Consider the following 10110-nt stretch of genomic DNA (forward strand, 5'->3'; position numbering starts at 1 on the left):
CAATTAGGTACAAATTTCACACTCTAAATGGATATAGGCACTGTGTTAAAATCACAGCATGTAAAGTCATGGATAATCACTTTATAAACCAACATGAGAACATCTGGACAGGCAGATCGGAGATGACACCAAATACAGCCGTTACATGGAGAGGTCATTAGGCTCTTTGTTTAGGTCTCTGTATGGTGTTTCCTACAATAAGCAGCAGTGCAAAGGCTGCCATACTTGCTTTCTCCGCATCCTTGCATCCCATGAACAGGCATGTTTTGTTACCATAGCAATGCTCTCCACTACTGTGTGTGTGTGGCTGCACTCTCAGCAGGCGAGACAGACTGGCTCAGGCTAATTTGTGTTTCTAGGTGGGGCAGGGGGCCCACCGAGACACCCTTCTCCTGTCACTCCCACCCCCTCATGCTCTTTTGTTCAGCCTCCATCATCCCTCAGTGCTCTTTGCTCGAAGTCAAGCTTAAATGAGACCCAGTCCTTCTGTTTACCAAGCAATAAATCCCACCGTTAGCTGACATGGTGATAGCACCGACTGCAAAATGTCTGTATTAGAGTAAAACTAATTTTCCCCTTATTTGAACTGGTATGAATGGATTGTGTTAACTACTGGAACTACCCTTTTTATTATTACTGCCAGGAAATCTGTAATAACAATGCCATGTTATGATAAACGGGCATGATAATGATCAACCACTTAATCATCAGATAGGAAGTGATGTCACCCAGAAATAAACAATCAAAACAAAAACAAACAACTCTGTGCCTGCTGGGAGGAGTATAGCTCAATAAGAAATGAGTAGCTGTAGCAAATAAGGAAAGCAACGAGTAATCTTGCTCACCTGGGAAGGAATGCGGGTTGGGTGACCCTCTCTTCAGGCACTTGGAACACAGGACATGTACAGAATAATGCAGCCCAGGCCATTCCTGCAGAAGAACATTCAGCTCCTCCACCAGGGGTGTAATGGCTTGCCAAGCTGTCCAGATATTTGGCAAAGAAGCATGGCTAGAAATGGCAAGCGTCTCCGGCTGCAGTCTGTTTCGTGAAGGCCGGTAGCTCACCATCACAGGCACTTTCCCCCGGTAGGCAAAGATGTAGTGCCTTCCATCAGAGCGCTGCACCACGTGGTTGTTGATTTGCACACTGAAGCGTGCAAACAGCCCAGGTGGGATCAGAAAAGGAAAGCTGTACTCGATCTGCAGCTGTTCAACAGAGAAGAACTGGCCAGGAACCAACGAGCCCCCGTTCAGCCAAGGTTCTGAACCGACCTCCTCGTTGCTGACCAGACTGGGGAACCTGTACATGACAGTGGCCCCGTTCAGCGGTTTGCTACGGGGTTTATTGATGCAGTAGCAAACCCCCATCTTTTCCAGCAGCTCCATGATGAGGTGCAAGTCCTGCTGCGTCTGCACAAGAGGTCTGAGGAGCAGGCGGATGATGTTGGACGGCAGGAGGCCGTGCAACAGAAAGCCTTCCACATGCTGTTGCATTTGAGAGGCGCCAGCATTGTCCCCACCTTCCCCTTCAGAATGCAGTTTTTCCAGCATTGCTGCGAGGTCCTTCTGAAAGAAGACATTCAATATGGCGATGAAGCGTGGCAGATTATGGAAGACATACTCTTTCAGCGTGATGCTGTCCTCGAAGTACAGCAGCTTGCCACTCTCGTGCAGGTACGAGAGGGCGCTTTGCAGGCGGTCCTCTGTCAGTCCTGCTTGAAGGCCCAGCCTGGCCGAGTCCCACCAAGAGAGCCACAGGTCCTGTGGCTTGAAGTGGAGCTCCTCCAGCATCTGCCACGACTTTGGCAGTACTCTGTGAAGGTTAGGAAAGATCTCACGGTGGTCAGCAACTGACATGAGCTTCTCCTTCAAGCGCTGGACATTTTTCTGTGCCTCCACGCAGCTCACGCAAAACACCGGGGACAGAATCTGCAGCCGATTGTTCAGCATGTACTGCAGCTGGGCCTTTTTGCGTCTCAGGTTCTTGTCCGTGACCCCATAAAAGAGTACGTGAGGGCTGGATGCCCTGACGTCATAGCCCTGCTCCAGTGCTTGGTCCACCTGCATAGCAAGTGTCTGCAGACAATCAATGTCCCTCTTCTCCTGCAGGGAGATCTGCCTGTGGATATCCAAGCACTTCTCCTCCAGCTCCATCTCCTCACAAAGATCAGTGTGGGTGCCCACAATGCACACCACGGCGTGGGGCACCTTTGCAGCGAGCAAGTGAAGGAAATACCCCACGCTGGAGTAGAAGGTCTTACATGTGTATGCCTTTAAATTCACCACCAGGATGTACAGAGCTCCAGGCGAGAGGAAAAACGGTTTGATGAGATCGTAATTCTGCTTCCCCGACAAGTCATACACTATGAAGGTAAGACTGCGACGCACATCCGCTACCCAGTTCGTCACGTCTATTCCTCTGCCTCCAGGTATTGTCTTAGCATCTAAGGCTTTACTTATGATGCACTGCCTGAGCCTAGTTTTCCCTGCGTTTTTCTGCCCCATCAAAACAAGCTTTAACCTTGGTTTAACAGCAGTCTGGGAGTGTGCGAGCTCCTTCTGATAGGCGGCAATATAAGGGATCCCCTTCATGCACACCTCATACGGAGGCTGTATAAGAGGATTGTCCTTAACTTTCCAAATGTTGACTTTGGCAAGCTTTCCAAAATTGTCTGGGAGTATGGCTATTTGGTTACCCTGTAAAACTAGCTCCTCCAGTTTCTCCAGCTCTACAATGGAGTCTGGGAGAAATGTTATTCTATTATTGTCCAGCCACAGGTTAGCGAGGTTAGACAGCTGGCCTACTTCTTCTGGAAGAAAAGACAACCTGTTTCGGCTCAGATACAACTCCTCCAAACGAGCGATCTTGAGAATAACCTGAGGAAAGTCTTCAAAGGAGTTGGACGAGAGGTTAAGCATCTTCAGCTTTTGCATCTTCCCAAAAGACTGTGGCAGGCCTGTTAGGAGGTTGTTATCGAGCATCAAGCTCTCCAGGTTCTGCAGGTCACAGAAAGTCTCAGGTAATGAGAAGATGTGGGTGCTGCTCAGCCACAGGATTTTGATGGACTGGAGCATCATGATATTGCCTGGGAGGCCCTCCAGCCTATTACCAGAACAGTCGAGCTCCTCCAAGTCACTCAGAGCAAGAATCTCTGGAGGGAAGTGCTGCAGCTTGTTGTGGTCCACATCAAGCGCCCGCAGCCTCCTGAGCTGCGAGAAGGACCTGGGGAAATCGTGAAGCTCGTTGAAGCTGATGTCCAGCTCCTCCAAGCACTGCAGGGTCCCAAGCTGGGAGGGGAGGTACTGAATCTTGTTGTGGCTGATGCAGAGCTTTTTGAGCCCCTTCAAAAGGTCAATATCCTCGGAGAAGTGTCCCAGGCAGTTGTGACTGATGTCCAGCTCGACCAGCTGACTGAGCTGGAACACGGCAGAAGGCACAGCTGCGAACTTGTTCCTGCGAAGGATGAGGATGCGGAGCCTCGTCAGGGTGGACCCCAGTCCTTCGGGAAGCTCCTGCAGGGAGTTGTTGCCCAGATTGAGCACCTCGATCTCCTTGATGTCTTCGGGCAGGGTGATGGTCTGGCTGTTCTTCGTGCTGAGCGTGAGCTGGCGCAGGCTGCTCCTCAGCTTTCTGGAGCGCAGAGCAGCGTCCCTCCATAGCCTGGCTGTCTTTAGGTTCGTCTCATTCTCAGCCATCGTGCCGCAGCAGCCACGACCCCTCTCCTCCTTCCTGGTTTCCTTCTCATTGAACGCAGACGCGTGGATTTAGCCAGGCAGCACGGTCGTGGTGGCCATTCTGCTTCCTCGGCGGACAGCCCGTGTGAGGTCAGCGTTCAGCAGCAGCAGCAGCAGCACAGCACGAAGGTAAACTCCACCTTGAGAGAAAAACACACCGAGCGCGTCCGTGCAGAGGGGGTCGGGCTGCGGCGCCTCGCACATCTTCTCTCCCCGCGCCATCGAGCGCAGCCCGGCTTCCTCACGGGTGTGGCATAAGACGATGCGCACTGTGTGTTATTTTTTCTTTCACTAACGCTTTCGGCTCCCAGCAGCTGAGGGAGCTGCCTAATGGAGTAACACAAAAGCAGGAGCAGGAGCCTGGAGCTCACAGCTCTCTCCCTCACTCCTCCCCCTCACTCCTCCCCCTCCTCTCTCAGCCCCGCCCCGCTGCGTCAGAGCCTCGCGCCCACCTTCGCTGAAGAGCCAGTGTTGTGCCGCTACCACGTCTCTGCGCATGCCCAGACCCTTAATATATATATATTTTATTTATTTATTTATTTATTTATTTTTATGATAATTTCATAGATAAATTCATAGTCAAGTGTTTTCTTCAGGTGCATTATACAATATTAGCTTGCATATAGCAAGTACAAAATATTTATCATCAATTATTATCATATTTACCCTCTCATACACTGATTTAGGCTATGAGATATCTTGCCTATACCTCTGCTACGAACATTTGCTGATATGTTGCTTTTATCCATTATGTACGATGGTAGAACGTCTTTAGCTGACAGTGGCAATGGTGTCAGCTCTGGTATCTGCCATGAAATTCCTCCTGTATTCCAGAATGGAGGATATAAGGCAGAGAAATTAAGCAAGAATAATATTATTGGAGCTTATCAGCTTTCCTGTAGGTTTGGCCAAGCCTGAGTTCACAAAGGAAGGTGTCAGAAAAGGTTGTTGGGCAGTTATGGCCTGCTGTCTCCACCTGCTGGCCAGACTGGGGAGTGAAAGAGTTGTGATAAAATACAGGACCATACAAAAAGATGCTCATAGCTGTTGCTGGCCAGCATGAGAACTTTTCCTAACCTTCACAGAGTACTGCCAATATATCCATATACGTTCCAATGAACAAGCAATACACTGTCCTGGATAAGGTGTGGATATTTGGTGGGGATATTTGAGTTGGGGGATTTAGCTGTGTAACGCATATGGAAACTTCAATGGTATAATACAAATACTATATAACAAAGTGTAGACACTCCCTCTCATCAAAGAATTGCTCTACTTGTAGGTACAGGAGTTCATCTGCACATATAGCTCCACACTGGAGCAGCCACACTTAAGCCCAAGTTTTCCATGGAGTGCCGGCTTGGCATTGGATTGGGCTGGGCTGTGAAGCAGTGGAACTGCATTCTGTGGAGTGATGTAGCTCCACCACTCCACACAACCTGACCCGAAATGACCCAGAGGAGCCATTTGTAACCCATAACCAAAAAGTCAGACCTCTACTGTGATCTGTAGTGCTCTTGTGGCTGAACACAATCACATACGCTTTTCTAGAACAGGAGACACTGTTACTGCAGCAGGATAAAGGGGCAAACCCACATTATGCCCTCGGTTTCAGAAGAAATGTTGGACAAGCAGGTGTTCACACACTTTTTGGGCAGACAGAGATGATTTCCCAGACCTAGATTAAGAAGAATGTGCAATAGTGATTCACCACTGAAACTTCAGACTAAGTTCTAGATAGTTGATCTAGATTTCTATTCCTAATAGTCTAGACCCAAAATGTCCAGCTAACTAATACATTTAAGACATCCAGACCTAAAATACTCTTTTTTGAACTGTCACAGTTATCACACTTGAGTATTTTTAGGCATGTAGTCACAGCTCTGTGTTGCCTAATGTTGAACAATTTGCAATGTGTGTGTTGAAACAACACAAGGGAGCAAAGCTCAGCAGCATTTAAATAACCTACAAAAAAAGAGAAGAGCACTCAGAGGTTATATCATCATTAACACTAACAATCCAAGATAAGGAATAAGGAGTGAAAACAGGAAGGGCACTGTTTATTGGTGGGCCCTTATGGAGCAAAAGAATAAGGTCAATATTAGTGCACAATTGCTCTAAATGTGTAGATTTGGCAATGAAAACAGAATTGAGGTGAGAAATTGCAGATCTACCAATTTAAGCAAAACTAAGCATGTAATGTTGCCTCAAATCTCTGTTACTCTGCTCTGTAATAAAGATCAGGCTGTCAATTGGTAACAGAAGAACAAACACAGACAGATTGTTTAATCAGCCCCTTTTACATAGATGTGATTCAACAGTAAAGGGTGAGCAATAGTTGGGAATTACCAAGAGGGGAGAATATAAGAAAGAAAAAATAAAGAGGAAAAAAAAACAAAAACGTCCCAACACCAGTTCTTCTCTTATTCCATCTCCACGACTGCCCACCGACTTAGAGAATTGAATGCTGTTTGGGGGGGGGTGTGTCTCTAGTCTCTGCTTTTGGGCTTCTGAGGAGGCGGGGCTCCTTCAAAAGGTGCATTAATGGGCACGCTCTTTAGTTCATTTCCATGCATGTGCTCATTGACCCTCAGCTGACAACCATCCTTCAACATGCGAATGGCAATGCGTGCAATGTTGCGCGAGTCATCAAGGCCACAGTGGGGTCTGCCCTCATACTGCATGCCAAGATTCTCCAGCATGCAGTTGAGTTTTGTCTGGTTGCGGGCCACCTGTGAAACAAAATGGGAGACGGTTACCTTTCTCCACTTGTCTCAGGCCAAGTAGTGTTAAACTGTCTGAGTATTTTTCTCCAAAGCAGAAACAGACTGACACATAATCTTGTGTAGGTAAAACGTACTTAAAATGCTGCATAGAAAACTTCAAAAAATTAAATACAAATATAAATCGAGCCTCTTTAAATACAATATTACCTTGTAATAGTTTCCATAGGACTTTCTAATGTTGATCCACTTTCTGGCAAACTGAGGGTACCGAAGTCGACTTAAACGGCATTGTGTGTAAAGGAATTTACTCATGTCCCAAGACCTAAATCCAAACAATTGAGAATATGAGCAAAACAGTACAAAATGTAATATTAATAACAACCAAACAGATATACATATATATAGATATACATATATATATATATATACATAATACATATAGACTGTAAAGCACCTAACTGTACAATCATGCAAAATGGGATTAAATAGAAAATAACCACTGATACACAGTGATATGCTCTCTTTACCCATCTGTTAGAAGAGCATATTTGTACTTTGTGCCAAGCTCTTTTTTCTGAAGCCAGGCAACAACTCTGCGAAAAACCGGGGGAAACGTATCTGCCTCATCTACCATTTTCTAGAAAGAAAAAAAAGTTTAAAAATAAGTTTTTGAAAAATTAACAACCATCAGAATGGCGTGCATCATAAAGTCGTCTTTCATATGCTATAAAGATTGGGTTTATTCAAGACAGAAACGTAAAACATTACATCTTCAAAGTAGAAAACACCATTAGACATACCTGTGTTATTCCTGTTAGCCCAACACAGAAATCTGAAAGCTGAGGGTTCAACTCCGGTTTCACATACTCCTGAAAAGAATCTACCTGAAATCACAGACGACAAACATTTACATCAAAGTAAAAAACATTCTATATAAAACATTCCCACATATCGGCCAACAGATTGAGTACAGTAAATGTTCATTATTGAAACGTTTTAATGGTATGTACTGCATGGCAACCATGGCATCTTGGAGAAACTTTTCTTTGAAAATAGCTTCCAGTTCTTAAATTTCAGCTTTATTTTTTTCTACATTTTTCTTTTCCCAACATGCTGTCAACTCTTTTTCAGAAACTGTGGCTGTCACATAAAAATCTCAATCTATTTTGAAGGTACAATTTTTTATGTAATATTTGCAATATTATATATATATATATATAAATAAATATAATACAAAAGCTTTCAGTGACTGCAGGAGTTGCACCCTTTTGCAGCTCTAACAGTAAGCTGAGTAACAGTAAGCAGAAATTATTAAGATAAACAACAATGTAATTTTAAGACCATTTTATGTCACTGATTTAATGTTAATGTAACAGCAAGATTAGGTGTGGCATGCACAATAGCCCAGAACCTTCCTGCAACGCTCTTTTACAATGGATGTAACAAACAGGACATGAGATGAAAGCGATTTCTGTTTATCTTGCAGTCTTGCAAATGTCCGTGTATGGCTTGAATAAACGATCTAAAAGACTACAGCAGCTGTTTCCCACATCATTATAGTTAAACTTTGGCAATTAATCCACAGCTCACAGGTCAACAAAAATACTGAAGGTTGTTATATATAAGGTTGTGTTATATGATCGACTAAGCACGTACTAAGTTGATAACTATCGTGACAGGCCTACTATGCACCTCAGCACTTGGCAACCCCGCTGTGTAACTTTACATGCTCTGCCACTTCCATCTAGGAGGGAAGAAATTGCCACAGTGGCATCCAATTACAGTAGTACCCTGGAATTTAGTGAGCTCTGTAGAACGACCCATTCCTTCACAAATGTGTGTAAAGGCAGACTGCATGGCTAGGTGCTTGATTGTATACACCTGTGGCAATGGGACTGAATAAATAACTTTAATTCAGTGATCCCAATACTTTTGTCCATATAGTGTGTATTCCAATTGACCAATTTGGCCCAGCATATTGCTACTATGGTTAGCTAAATAATTCATTTTTGTGAAATCCTGTAACTTAATATTTTCTTTGTAAAGACGTTTGGGGTGAAGATGCTTATTTTGACCACAGCATTGGCATGCAAGCATCTTCTCTCACCAACTCACAATCTCCAGGGTGTGCGTGTCGATCAGAACAATGGGAAACTCGATAATTTCATGGACGAAATCTGATGGATTATCCTCTTCACAGGTAGCCTCAAAGTCCACCACGCAGATGTAGTCATAGTATGCGTCACCAGGTCCCACAGCGGCTGACGACTGCTTCAGTTTCTGCTTCTTGTAGTAGTTCTTAAGACGTTTGTTCAGAACATCCTTGACGCCTCTAACAAACCAGATACACAAACGACTGTTAGAATAATCCCCATTCGCTTAAAATAAGAAATCTTTTCCAGTAGCTTTTACAAACAGTTTCTCCATTTATATCAAAGCATTTTAAGTTCACCAGTGACAGAAACAGAATCTCGATCTCACCTTGTGTCAAGCTTCAGCTCGGCACATTTAGCTCGTAGTTCGTCCTTATTCATCCGGTTGATGGTGCCATTTGTAAGTGCAATTTCCTTATACACAGGATCACTAAAATCCCCATGGGCTTTGATTGGAGGACCTGCTTCTCCACAACTGCCATCCTTTTGTTCACACTAAAAAATTAGCAAAAAGTAGCATTACCAAGAGTTTCAATAGTCATAAGTCAAATTAAGTATGACATCCGGGAACGCATAGAGAAATTAAATACTTAATAGGAAACTAGATTATCCAACATAGGATGGAAAATCTATAGAAATATTTTAATGTATGATATTGTCTTAATTTACTTCCCACTACAATAGGGTGACCAATTTTTTGGTTTTCTTTAAAGAGGACACTGCGGAGACATGGTTGTCCATTGTGGTTGGGATGTGGTCGTAGGGCTTCAAGTGGGCCTAAGTTGTAGGACCATGTTTTTGTTTGCGTGTAAGGGAGTTAAATACCTCTAACATGCAACTACATTAATGATCAATAACACAAACATATCATCGCAGTCCAATGAAAAACATGCATCTTTAAAATAGCAACTTTACCGGAGAAGGGGGAAAAATAAAAATAAATAAATAAATAAAACTTTTCAATAGGAGTCAATGTAAAACTTTATTCCAAGTCATTTAGAGCATTTCTATTGGTCCACTCTATTAGAACTAATCACACAGGGTACAGAATCAGGTACAGGGTTCAAATGATGAGCAAAACTAAAACAGACAAACATACAGATACATGTTTTTCATCAGACAGCAGCGATGTACTCTTTTACCGAGATTAATAAATATCCCTAACAGCTTATATGATCAAATCCTCTCCTTTCATTTCAACTCCGACTTTTACTTTTACTACCTTATACATGACGTTTATCTAGATAAATAGATAGAAACAGACAGACATACAGACATAGACATATAGAAATATAGATACAGACAGTCCCACAAGGGCTGGACAATATGATCATGATTTTTCAAGATGTGTAAAATGTACCCTTGATACATGTAATCACAGACTAAAAAAATCAGTGGCAACAGATTCTTAAAATCTACTATCCAGATACTCTCTCAGATAATCTAATTACACCAGTCTGATTACACTGTTTATAATGAAACTTGCAGCTGATCAA

The 10110-nt window shown here is 43.7% G+C and overlaps 2 protein-coding genes across 2 annotated transcripts in view; both read right to left on the reverse strand.

The window, feature by feature from the left end:
• Positions 1-4121, reverse strand: part of mfhas1 (multifunctional ROCO family signaling regulator 1) — a 33845-nt gene extending 29724 nt beyond the window's left edge. Inside the window, exon 1 of the mRNA XM_072662676.1 lies at positions 846-4121. Coding sequence (XP_072518777.1) covers positions 846-3696 — 2851 coding nt within the window. The 5' untranslated portion in view covers positions 3697-4121. The remainder of the gene's footprint in view (positions 1-845) is intronic.
• Positions 4122-5778: 1657 nt separating this feature from the next.
• eri1 (exoribonuclease 1) overlaps positions 5779-10110 on the reverse strand; it is a 7668-nt gene continuing 3336 nt past the window's right edge. Inside the window, exons 2-7 of the mRNA XM_072661717.1 lie at positions 8943-9109; positions 8577-8793; positions 7262-7345; positions 6989-7098; positions 6669-6783; positions 5779-6467 (exon numbers count right to left, since the gene is read on the reverse strand). Of these exons, the coding sequence (XP_072517818.1) occupies positions 6225-6467; positions 6669-6783; positions 6989-7098; positions 7262-7345; positions 8577-8793; positions 8943-9109 (936 nt within the window). The 3' untranslated portion in view covers positions 5779-6224. The remainder of the gene's footprint in view (positions 6468-6668; positions 6784-6988; positions 7099-7261; positions 7346-8576; positions 8794-8942; positions 9110-10110) is intronic.

This window comes from Salminus brasiliensis, chromosome 18, assembly GCF_030463535.1.
Source record: "Salminus brasiliensis chromosome 18, fSalBra1.hap2, whole genome shotgun sequence".
In the NCBI taxonomy this organism is placed as follows: Eukaryota; Metazoa; Chordata; class Actinopteri; order Characiformes; family Bryconidae; genus Salminus; species Salminus brasiliensis.